This window comes from Martes martes, assembly GCF_963455335.1.
Source record: "Martes martes genome assembly, chromosome: 2".
NCBI lineage: Eukaryota > Metazoa > Chordata > Mammalia > Carnivora > Mustelidae > Martes > Martes martes.
Window position 1 is genome coordinate 23,487,425 of NC_137889.1, and position 12,461 is coordinate 23,499,885.

Genomic DNA, 12,461 nt, shown 5'->3' on the forward strand with positions numbered 1-12,461 from the left:
ATCTGTTCCTGAGGGAGGGCATGGCCTCACCAGGCCCACTGGGCTTACCTTGTGTGGTCACCTGCCTGGCCCACCCATATAAGAGCTTGCAACACTTACCTTTTTCTATTTCTTGACCCTCATTTGTACTTTTGACCACCCTGAGTCTTAAGTACACCAATGTAGTGTTAGATAAATAAGTACATCAAAAAGGAAGACATTTTCTCCTGATTTATCACTCTTCCCCATTTTATACAAATGCCCTGTATTTGGGCATTTTATACAAATGCCCAAGGTTTGTGTTGCTGTCTATTTAAAATATATACAGTATATTTACCTATATAGTAAGGTACATACTTTACAGTAAGAGTCAGAAGACTTGAATTCTACTCTCACATTCTGCCACCAACCAGCTGAGTGCAACAGTGTCTCCTTAATTTTTTAAATGTACAACATAAGAATTTTACCTAAATGACCTCTCAGGGCCCTGTAAGTTGGGACATTTGGTAATTTTGTGGGTGTATAGTGAGGTTGCCCTTGAGTTCATGCAGACAGAGGGGAGACTTAAACTGCATGATCTTCTTCTCATCCTTGCTGGGCAAACACAAATCCAAGGCTGTGCAGGCATGTGGGACATTCTGGAGCCCAGAGGCATAACAAGGAAAGGAAAGTGGGAGCCATCCTCCCTGGATGTAGGCAATCAGGGGTGAACATCTATAGAGAAAGGAAAAACAGTGATAAAATAGACTCTAATTAGATAGTCTTTTTATTATCACCCTTTGCCAGCAATTATCAACAATGCTGGTGATCAAATAATCTCCTACCCCCCCCCCAATATTTTGTTGGCCAAGTTCTAAACCATTGCTATAGTTACTATTGAGCTTTTAATAACTTCTTTGGAAATTTTAAATGAGCACGGATTTGGGGCTCCTGGGTGGCTCAGTCGGTTAAGTGGCCAGCTGGGTTTGGGCTCAGGTCATGATCAGGGTCATGGGATGAGGCCCCTGTCGGGTTCCTTGTTCAGTAGGGAGCCTGCTTGAGATTCTCTCTCTCTCCCTCTGTTCCTCGCCCCACTCATGTGCGTGCTGTCTCTCTAAAACAAATCTTTAAAAAATAAAAAATAAATTAGGGAATATTTGGGACTTACTCCTTCCTAAGCTTTGTATGCTATATGGACAACGTCCGTATGGACATTGTCCATCCAGATACACCCAGACTCCATTGTGCGCACTCCTTTGGGAGAAGGTTCATAGTGGCTTGAACTCCTCTGAGAGGGTTTATGGTGCAGTTCGGGTCTGTACTCCCTGGAGATGACATTCTCCTGCATTTAAACAGTAAATTCAGAATGAACAGTGGTATCCTTGAGACCACAAGGAAGGACAACAGCCTGCTGCGGCTCTGATGCTGCCATTCTCTGTGACCCCTTAGGGACTGCAAGACAGGGTGAACTACAAGAAATAGTCTTATTATTTGGCAAGTGCAAATTTTAGCTCATAATGTGCAATGAGCTAAATTGCTGAACTGGAGTAAAATCTTTGAAAATGAAATAACTTCCCTCTCAGTGAGTCATTGTTTTCCGACTGAAGGATGAACTAAGAAAATAATTCCTGAAAATAATTTTCCTGAATTCCTGAAAATTCCTGAAATATAATTTCTGAAAATAATTTTCATGGAGGAGAAGAGTGTCCAAAATTTACCTGTTTTAGGTGCAGAATCCTCTGGTTCGTTACTACGAGTTGCATTGAGTTGAGTTGCATTGTTCTCTCTTCATTTTTGTCCTAGTTACTGGCCAACCGCTTCCCAAGAACAAGCGTCCAAAGGAGCCTGGAGAGAATAGAATCAAGCCTACCAACAAGAAGGTGAAACCCAAAATTCCTAAAATAAAGGACAGGGATGCAGCTGATGCCCCACCAAAGACTCAATCTATAATGATACATATGATGGATAAAGGCCGCTTCCAGAAGCCTGGAGCAACACTTAGCCTGACAGCAGGCCAAACTCTAGAGCTTCGATGTAAAGGGAACAAGATCGAATGGAGTTATCCCGCCTATCTTGACACCTTTAAGGACTCTCGCCTTAGGTGAGCATTTGTTTGTTTATCTTTACTTCTGTTGGTTAAGGGTTTAGTGTTAAATATGGTGTCGTTTCTGCCATCTACCATTTCACCCTCATAGCTTATAAAAAAATGAAAACTCAATGAGTAAAAGCCATAGGTTTTATTTCTTTGTCCTTTTTTTAAAAAAAAAAATTACTGCAAATACTATCCACATGGGTTAAAATGGTGAAATTTTATTGGAAGCCAAAAGACAAATAATTGAAACTACGATGCATAGATATTGAAGAATTCATACCTTAAAAATAATGAGCCCAATCACTGCTTTCTATTATGTTTTATGTAATCAAAATGAAAACCGAAATGATCTAACTAGAGATACCTATAAGCACATTGAGAAGGCAACTTAAACTGATTTTGAACTTTTCAGCTGCTTCTGATTTGTGTTTACTTTCCTGAGTGTGTGAGGTGCATGTTCAGAGCCTCAGTTGGTGAGAGGGCTGCATTTGAATGAGTATCTTCCGGAGCCTGGGTTTCTTGCACTAGAAAAGTGGCTAAGATGATGCTTAGGAAAAGTGTTAAAAAGCAAGAATGCGGAGCACACTTCAGAAGTGGGTCCTGGTAGGACCCCAGGGCCTTAAGGGCTGGGGTTCCAGTGCATCTTTGTGGGGGTTCCCCAGAAATCCCCGGGGTTCCTTTTCCTCATGCACAGAATGAAGGGGATCTGACTGCATGACTTCTAAGAATCTTTCCAGCTTTTTCTTCATATGATTCAGGAAAAGAAATCTATGCAGGATATTGTCTGGAATGACTCAAATGGAGAAAGAATGAGGATCTTGGGATCAAAAATGTTGTGTGTTCCTGACAGGTTCATTTTCCATACAAACTCCACCCCGACACATCTTCCTTTCCCTCCAGGCCACTGGAACATAGCAGCTGGGACACTAAACTGGGGAGCATCCTTGCCTTCCCCCTCAACTCCCCTCATGCCCCCACATCCTCTCACTCCGTGAACCCATCCAACCACAGTCCCAGCCAAGGTTGTCCCTCACCCCCGATCCTGAAACTCAGTAACTACACCCAGATGTCCTTCTGGGCTTTTTCTCACAGCCACTGGGCTGAGGTCTTAAGATCTGGACATGACCTTTCCCTACTTAAAGAGTAGGGCTCCACTGGGGATAAAGTCCAACATCTTCACCTGACTGATGAGACCTTCCTGAACTCAGAATCTCTGTAGAGTCACCTCTAATCTCTAGATTAGTATCCCTGCTTTCACTAGCCTGGGCTCCTGTAAGATCTTCAAATGTGCCCGGCTCCCTCCGGGCCCCCTTGTCACCTGGCCAACTTCAGCCTGCCTGTGGCTTTCTCAGGGAAGGCTGTCCCGCCTCCCGGCGTTTGCTTTTCCAAGGCCTGGGATGCATCCTCTTTTGATCACTCTTTATACTTAGGACTCCTTTTTTTTTTTTAATATTTGTTTTTCATGGGGCTTAACTGAGTCCTTGGCATTTAGCTTTAGCTATCGAATGACTAGACAGTCTTCTCCTGCTCCTGACACACATACACCTTAGAGAATAAATAAGTTAAAATATATACAAGTAATATCTCTCCATCTCACTACCTTCTTGTATTAAGACTCTTTCCCATTTTATTCTGAGGATAATCTTCTGGTGTCAGGAGATGTAATCTTGTAGAGTTTTCCTTGAGGGATATTGGGAGATATGGAATGGAGAATGGAGAGTGGTGTGTGTGTGTGTGTGTGTGTGTGTGTGTGTATTAAAGTATGTGTGTGCATCCCCTGCCTGGGAATCTGGAAAGATTTGCTACCTTTCAAATGATTTAGTTCCCAAAGTGAGATTTACATACTTAAAAAAAAAAACACCCTCAGAATTGAGCTTTTTAAAATCATTCTGAACAGTTAATCTTTGACTTACAGTATTTTTTAGAAGATTTTATTTATTTATTTATTTGACAGACAGATCACAAGTAGGCAGAGAGGCAGGCAGAGAGAGAGGAGGAAGCAGGTTCCCCGAGGAGCAGAGAGCCCGATGGGAGGCTCGATTCCAGGACCCTGGGATCATGACCTGAACTGAAGGCAGAGGCCTAACCCACTGAGCCACCCAGGTGCCCCGACTTATAGTATTTTAAACCTAGATGATTTGGCCCTTGAAGATACAGTATTTTCCAGAAATATTTTCAAAGTTGTATTAGCCAGAATATGTTTGAAAATATCTTAAGGACTCAAAGTAAAGTGAACATGAATCTGAATTGAAGAGAACTATCTAAGAGCTAAAAAATCCAATTTTGACTTTGTAATATTAAATTGTATTCATTCAAAGCCCAGTCAGGGTTTTATAAGAAAGTAAAGACAGATGTGGGCTTCCAAGACTTTACCAAAAAATGTGAAAAATGTGAAAAACATCTAGTCATAACTATTTCAAACAACAACAACAAAATCACAAGTTATTTGACACCAGAGATTCAGCAAATTGACTCCTGACATCTTTCCCAGAACGTGGTACCTTTGGAGAGAAGAGAAGTATTCATCTTGTGTTTTCTTTTCCTGTGGAATGAGTTCTTACCAGTGTTCTGACAGCTTTGGGTTTGGACGCCCCCCCCCCCACCGCCCCCCAGGTGTGCTTCCAACAAAGCCTGGTCGTTTTAAGCAGCTTTGGTAGCTTTCTGAAACAAAGTTCACAATGCTACCACATTTGTCCGTCAGTCTTCTGACCAGAAGAGGGGAAGAGGTTATGGAACAGAGAGGTCGGGCAGAGGCATAGCCGGGCTTAATCCTGCTAGGATTAAGGCAGCAAAGTGCTCTTTGAGCAGCAATTTGCCTAGAACCCACTTTCCTCATCTGGAATATGGAGATTATATTACCTAATGTAGGTGCTGCCTGGCCTATGGTAAATGTTCGATAAACTGCAACTAATCATTGCCAAGCAGTGTGTATTTCTCAAGCATGATCATCAAGGGATCTTTTGGGGCAATTAATTCTGATCAAGACTCAAATCAGAGAATGTTGCACAGCCAATGTAATTTATAATTTAGAATATCCAGGAAATACGGTACATCTCTTTCCTTTTTCATTTCACTGATCAATTCTTTGTAATCTGGGGCCTATCCCCATCGTCCCCCCATGAAAATGTAAGCCACTGCTGGGCAATATCCATGTTTGTTTGGTTCATCATCCTATTCCTGGCACCATGAAGAGTGCCCAACACGCACCAAAACTCAGGGAACAGTATTTTGGTTTCCCCAGGAGTTTGGTGGTCATTTCAGAAGCCAGTTCCTGGGCATGCATTTGTTCATTCAACGTTCAAAGATAAATATACTTAGTGCGACAGGTGCGCTGCGCATATGGGTTGGGGAGTGACAACAAAATGTGACTATGTTCTATATCGACGGTGCTGTGCCACCTAGGATCCATCCCCACTCTCTGAGCCTGTCCTTGCCTCACCTTATGGAGCCATTTCGTCAGCTGACCCTTCCACCCCCACCCCCAGGAACTTCTCCCATTTTATCCGTCTTGCCCCCTTCTATGCTCATCAGACTCCAGGGTCTGTGGTTTCTACCAACCTCTTGAATCCATCCTAAGTAAGTTATGTTACCCTTTGTTTTTCCTTTATTCCTTCTTGGAAATTTACAACCCCATGAACCTGTTCGCCCACTTCTTCTTGCCTGCACTTGGGTACTGAACCCTAGCGGAGGAAAACATGCAGCTGGCCGGGCGCGTGCCATTAGACTGTGGTCACTTCACTTGTGTCGGGCACAGCTGGACAGATTTCTCTAGAGAGCTCACTTTTTCTCTCTTCTTAAACCTCTGATCTTTTCCATCTCTCTCCTTTGAGCTAATGAAATTCTCACCTCATGTACCGAGAAATGGAGCCCTCGAATTGCCTTGACTCCGTCTTAACCACATCCCTTCCTTCCCTACTCTGACGGTTACAGTAGAAGAAGGGTTGTTCCTCCCGACTAAGGCCAATCTCTGCCTGTGTCCTGGATGTCACCCTTGCATGCATTCTCAGGAGACTTGAGATATAAGTTACTGTCTCCCTGTTGGGCATCTTCAACCTCCCCTTCTCAACGGGATCCCTTCCATAAGCCTTCTCTGTATTAAGAAATCTGGCCTTAGGCCCCATATGCCCTCCAGCCACGGTCCTCTCTCACCTTCAGAACTGGGCCCCTTGAAAGTATCTCTCTCCACCCTCATGGTCTCCACTGTCCTCTCCTATCATCCTCCACCTAGACCACCTGACTCCTGCCCCACTACTCTACATGCATTTAATCACCAAGGTCAAGGTCATTAAATCCAGGGTTTTCTTTTCAGTCCCCATGTGACTTGCCCCACCAGGTCCCTTCGACAGAAAGGAACACTCTGCTTTTGGCTCCCACAGCATTATTTTCTGCCAGTTTTCTTCCTGCCTCATGGGCCCCTTCTTGAAGTTTGCTTCACCAGCTCTGCATTGTCCACTCTCCCAAACATTAAGTGCTGGTTCTGTGTCTTTTCCTCTTCTCATCACATGCTACCGCTTGCTCTCCATTGATCATACGGCAGACCTGAATGTTTCTGTTAAGCTCCAGATCTGACTGTCCAGCAGCCTGCAAATTGCCTGAGCCTTTCTCTGAAAAGAATCATCTGAAACTGAGCTCATAAGTCTTCTCCATACCTGGTCATTCTCCTGTGTCCTTCAGTTCCGTGAATGGCACTAATTCTACCGAGTTGCCCTTAATCAAAAGCCTGGAATCATCTTCGAGGCTTCCCTTTTTCTTCCATGTCCAATCAACTACTGCTGGATTCCCTAATGATGCTCTTTAATGATTTCTTGCATCTTCTTTCTTCTTTCCATCATGGCAGCAATGACCCTTATCTCTTACACGGACTACTGCATAATCCTGTAACTAGTTTTCCTGCATCCAGTTTTGAACCTGACCTCAGTCTTTTACATAGCAGCCAGATCTTCACAAAAGCACATCTGGTCCTGTCACTTTTCTGCTTCAAGCCCTTCAATAGAGCAATTCTGTTGCTCTTAGAATTAAATTACAACTCCTGGTATGGCCCACAAGGCCGTGCATAAGATAGCCTCTGCCTTTCCCTCCTCTTTCATTTCACTTCACTCTCTTGTTCACAGTCCAGGCTCTGTGGACTCTGATGCCCAGATGTGCCAGTCTCCTTCTTGCCTGGGCCTTTGCCCATTTGCGCCTTCTTGCTTGTAAGGCACATATGGAAAAACCTGCTCACCGATCTTCAGATCCAGGCCTGTTCCGTCCTCTCAGGCCCCACCCTCTTCTAGGCCCAGTTACGTATCCTCCCTGAAGCCCTCATCACCAGTGGCGCAATCCCTGTTTTATGTTTGTGTCCCTCACTCAGCAGTTGGCTTGGCAGAGGTGGCATCTGCTTATTCACTAGCACACTCAGGCCCTCCATCGGTATCTCAGTGCAAGTGTGGTGCTGGGCACTGAGCACAGAGTGGGTCAAAAATCAGGCCGCTGGGGTCAGGAGGCCTGTTAACTCTGGAACAAGCTCATGGAACTTGAGAGATCAAAGGGAACTTAGTAGTTGTTAAGTGTCTCTTTTTAACAAATGAGGAAACAGAGACTCAGGGAAGCTAGATGGCTGGTTCTGAGTGACAATGGGTGAAAATCAGCGTGAACCTGGCCTCTTGGTTCCTACGTGGAGCTGCTATTCTGTGCAAGTGTTCAGAGTTATGCCATATGGGACACATTTAGACCAAAGCCCTTTAGACCAAAGACCACTCTTGGCCTCATGTAGGTAGTCTTCAGGGAAGATAGATTTGTTGTTGACGATGACGATGGTGACAACGACTACTACTACTTCTAACAACAACTACTACTACTACTACTACTTCTTTCTTAAGAAGAAAGTTCTTCTTAAAGAACTTCTAGAAAAGAAGTTGGGTACTCGACTTATAAATCTGATTTCTAAATTTAAGACTCAAAACAGAATTAAGATTTGTATGCTTTTCCAAAGGGGGCACTGATTTCTTGCTAGGATAGCTTTGAATTTAAAGTGGTCGAAATTTCACATTGATTTCTGTTAACCTTTTGGACATCAGAATGTGAAAACATTACATTGGGCTACTTGGAAAGAAGAGCTCTGTCAGAAGGCTATAAATGAGCCCTCCTTCTCAAAGGTGGGACCACCTTTGAGACCACCCCCAGGAAGACCTGAGATGATGCGCGCTTGCAGGCTTCTTCTGGCCTCCTGTCCTGTGGCGCTCGCTCCCTTCACAGAGACGAACTCATGTCATTAGAAGGCCCACTAGATGGCAGGTTTCAGCTGTGTTACACTTCTCTTCCTTTCACCAGTGAAAGAAACAAGGAAGACCAGTTGGGAAAAACAATGGCGCTTTTGTCCTGATGGTTCTCCCATCCTTTTAGGCTACTCAGTAGTCACAGTTTCAAGTTTTATTTTAAGCAGTATAGAATTCAGTTTCCTAACAAATTAAAAAAAGGGGTGGACATTTGCAAGCTCATGTGCACACACCAGGGGTAAATTCGCTGGTAGTGCTGAGCCCCGCTGAGTCTTCCCAGAGCACCGGGGCCCTTGAACAGCTAGGTGATGCTTCAGAGGCTACAGCCATGTGAAGATTCTGTATTTTTAGGTGCTAAAATTGACTCAGATTGTAATTCAAGATTCAGTCCATCCCAGATCACATCGAGGTCTACTCTCTTTTGAGGCTGGAAAGAGCAAGGATATTTTTCTGACTCTATCTGGGACCATTTATTGACTGTTCTGTTTCCTGACTCCTCTGCCTGCCCCCTTCCTGCTCTCCTGCTTTTTCACCATCTGTCTTCCCACGGCCACTCTCCCTTAATTGTTCTGGTCTTCTTTTCCAACTATTATTATTATTATTATTATTATTTAGCATTTATGATGTTCACAGTCCTATGCTAGGTAGATGCTGGAGACACGGTGGTAAGATAGACAAAATGTCTATACCTGTAGAGTTTTTAACTGTAGGGCAAGGCACTATTAAATAAACAATTTTAATATATAGTTGTGGGAAAGCCTTGTTAGCAGAAGCGCAGGGTCAGAGAGGAGAAAACTCAAGCTAATACCTGAAGGGTGAGAGTTAACCAGGCAAAGAAGGAGATGGGAAAAGAATATAAGAAAATTCCAGAAGGAGAGAACAGCATAAGGAGTTGCCTAGAGCTGAGAGAGTATAGCACCTGGAACACTGAAGGTGTTGGAGGAAGATGGGGTGGCTTGAGGTAGTGGAGCAGAAAGGGGGTGGCCATGGAGAGATGACGCTGGAAGGTAAGCCAGAGTCCGCCTTACAGGGCCTTGTCAGTGATGCTGAGGAATTTAGAGTGAAATGTAAGGGCATTAGGAGTTGTTGACTTAAAGCCTTCATAAATAGACACACATAGAAAGTACAGAGAGATATATACACCCCATTGTGAGGGTTATTACTCCCCACTGCCTTTAGGAGAAAGACAACGTCACTTCCCAGTGTCAGGCGGACCCTCTGTCCCTCCATGCACCTCGCAACCATTTTCCACAAACTAGGGATATATTCTGGACCTAAGTTTTCTTTGCAAATTAAAAAAAAAAATTGCTTTTCTCTGTTGATACTATAAAAAAACACTAATATAAGAATTTTCTGGACCATCTGATTAACCTCTACTAGGCAATCAGCACAATCCATTTCCATCTTTTCTAGAAACATTTTATTCCTGTCATAAGACTTTCAGAGTTCAGGGGTGCCTGGGTGGCTCAGTTGGTTAAGTGACTGCCTTCGGCTCAGGTCATGATCCTGGAGTCCTGGGATTGAGTCCTGTGTCTGGCTCCCAACTCCATGGAGAGTCTGCTTCTCCTTTTGACCTTCTCTGTTCTCATGCTCTCTCTCATTATGTCTCTCTCAAATAAATAAATAAAATCTTAAAAAAAAAAAAAAAAACTTTCAGAGTTCAGAGCAGGGGAATCTTGGTACAATGCTGAGCCAAGGAAGAAAATAAGAAATTTAAGAGAGGTGGCCCAGATGATGGCTTGAATATAAATCAACGTTGGGTAAGAGCAGGCAGACACTGTAGATTTAAGCTAGCTTGTTAGCATTGTCAGAGCCTTAAAAACAAGCTGAGCTGATGTGGTCATAAAGAAACCCCAGCTCCCCTCCCTAGAAAATCAGGGCCCAGGCATTGTCTTTCAGGATGTTTCTGTGTGTCTGGTCGGATGTTAGCATTTTCCAGTCCAGAACTTTAAGCTGGGAGGAGTGGGTGGGGCACAGGAGATCTCTTTGATGGCTGGTTCCTCTAAAACAATAAATAGCCTTCCAGAAAGAAGGGAGGGCATCTGGCTTCTCACTCGTGCAGTGGGCAACAGCTCACCCCACCCACAGACAACACGAAGGCAGAGCAGCCCAAGCAGCAGATAGCTGGCTTCAGGCCAATCTAATCCTTTCCAACATTGCAAAGGAGTGTGGTCTGGAGGACATTTTAAATAGAAAAGAGACAGATGTTAAGCAGTGTTTATAAACAGCAGAATCCCACTGTCCAGAAGGAATCTGCATAGATTTTGGTAAATATTGTAATAGTCTAATGTTGTACTGAGCAAGATGTCTTTTTTTTCCTTTGCTTCATTTTATGTCAGTCAAACAAACATAACACCAAATTGACCATTACAATCCCATTGACCATTTTTAAGTGTACAATTCAGAGGCAGTATGGTTGTGCAGGTTTCTTTTTAATTCAAAACTCACTTTCCGGGGCACCTGGGTGGCTCAGTGGGTTAAAGCCTCTGCCTTCAGCTCAGGTCATGATCTCAGAGTCCTGGGATGGAGCCCCACATCGGGCTCTCTGCCCAGCAGGGTGCCTGCTTCCCTCTCTCTCTGCTCTGACTCTCTGCCTACTTGTAGTCTCTCTCTCTCTCTGTCAAATAAATAAATAAAATTTTTTAAAAACAAAACAAAAACTCACTTTCCTTCAAAGTGCATTTTGCTTTATTTTCTGAGCAGAACACATGATGAGGTTTCATGAAAACTTGGGGGCTCTCCCTTGGTTTTTGGGTTTACCTGGATGTGCCGTTTGGATCCAGTTGACAGTGGGAAGTAGAAGCATATGTTGCAGCCAAACTCTGACACTGACCTTTGAACGGATTTCTACCCCAGAAAACTATTGAATTAAAAGTAAATAGTTGGGGCTCCTGGGTAGCTCAGTTGGTTAGGGATCTAACTCTTGATTTCAGCTCAGGTCTTGATCTCAGGGTTGTGACTTCAAGCCTCACGTTGGGCTCCCTGCTAGGCATGGAGCCTATTTAAAAGGGGGGAAAAAAAAAGCCTATCCAGCTTTAAAGGTACGGCTCTCTCTTCTCAGACTCAATGGCGCCAGTGCCAGGCCTTCCAACATTTCCCCCAGAGATGGATTGATGGGGGTGGCAGGATACAAGACTTTCAGGGTGGACTAGATGTTCTGACAGTGTTCAGGTTGCAGAAAAACACAGCTCTGTTCTGTTCAGGACATGGGTGGGGAGGGCAATAATAGAACGAGCCGCATTGTGCTGTTGTCAGGATAGAATGAGGTCATGCAAGTGAAGCTTGGCATACACAGTAAGCCATCTCAATTAAGAGGAGCTATTTTTATTCAGAAGACGGTAGAAGAATGCAGAAGAAAACAGCCAATTTTTCAGGAATTTTGTCTTTAAAAATTGTTGTAGACATTTATCTCAATCTTGTATCAACTCTAGATGTCCGTAATGCTGTGGAGTGCTTACTGACATCAGGCTCACAGTCCTGAGTAATTGAAGATCCAGCTACCCTCCAGTCTGCTAGGCATTAAGATAGAGAAGTGGGTTGAAGTGAATTACAGTTTTGGGGAAAATGTTTCCTGCTCTTATTTAAAAAGAATGTTTTGTTAACCAAAACATTTAATTTCTTGAGCATTCTGATAAGGCTGGGTTTGATAATCCCAGAGGTATTGCACAACATTAAAAGATAGTAAGATTACAGTAAAGTCGAGTTAATGCATCAAACCAAAGACACTATAGGAATATCACAGCACTACTTTTGATGATCATTTTGGAGACTGTTGCAAAATGGTGCATTGTTTATAGGATAACATTCAGGGATTGCCTGTATTTTACAAATGAAACCCTGCTTTAAAAAGCCTGTATACCCACCACTTACCAAAAAATGTAGGTACGTGTGAGATCTGGGATTTAATGAGCAGAAACTGAAAATGGATGTTAATGTAACATGATCATCTTCCACCAAGTATTTAAATATGCAAAATGTAAATAAAACCATTATGAAAGGTATGTCAGAATAGGAAGCAAGAAAAGGGGAATAAAGGATAAACCATGAAGTGGACAATTTTATGTTTGCTGGTATATAACTGTATAGAAGGACACATTATAAAAACCAGCTAAAGTGAGATGTTAGATTTTTGCCTCCAGGTTCTGGGCTCTGCTCCC

At 43.4% G+C, this 12,461-nt stretch overlaps 1 protein-coding gene across 1 annotated transcript in view; it reads left to right on the plus strand.

Annotated features, from left to right (window-relative positions):
* Positions 1-12,461, plus strand: part of PDGFRL (platelet derived growth factor receptor like) — a 70,293-nt gene that overhangs the window by 19,326 nt on the left and 38,506 nt on the right. The window contains exon 2 of the mRNA XM_080796041.1: positions 1,762-2,059. Within this exon, the coding sequence (XP_080652167.1) occupies positions 1,762-2,059 (298 nt within the window). The remainder of the gene's footprint in view (positions 1-1,761; positions 2,060-12,461) is intronic.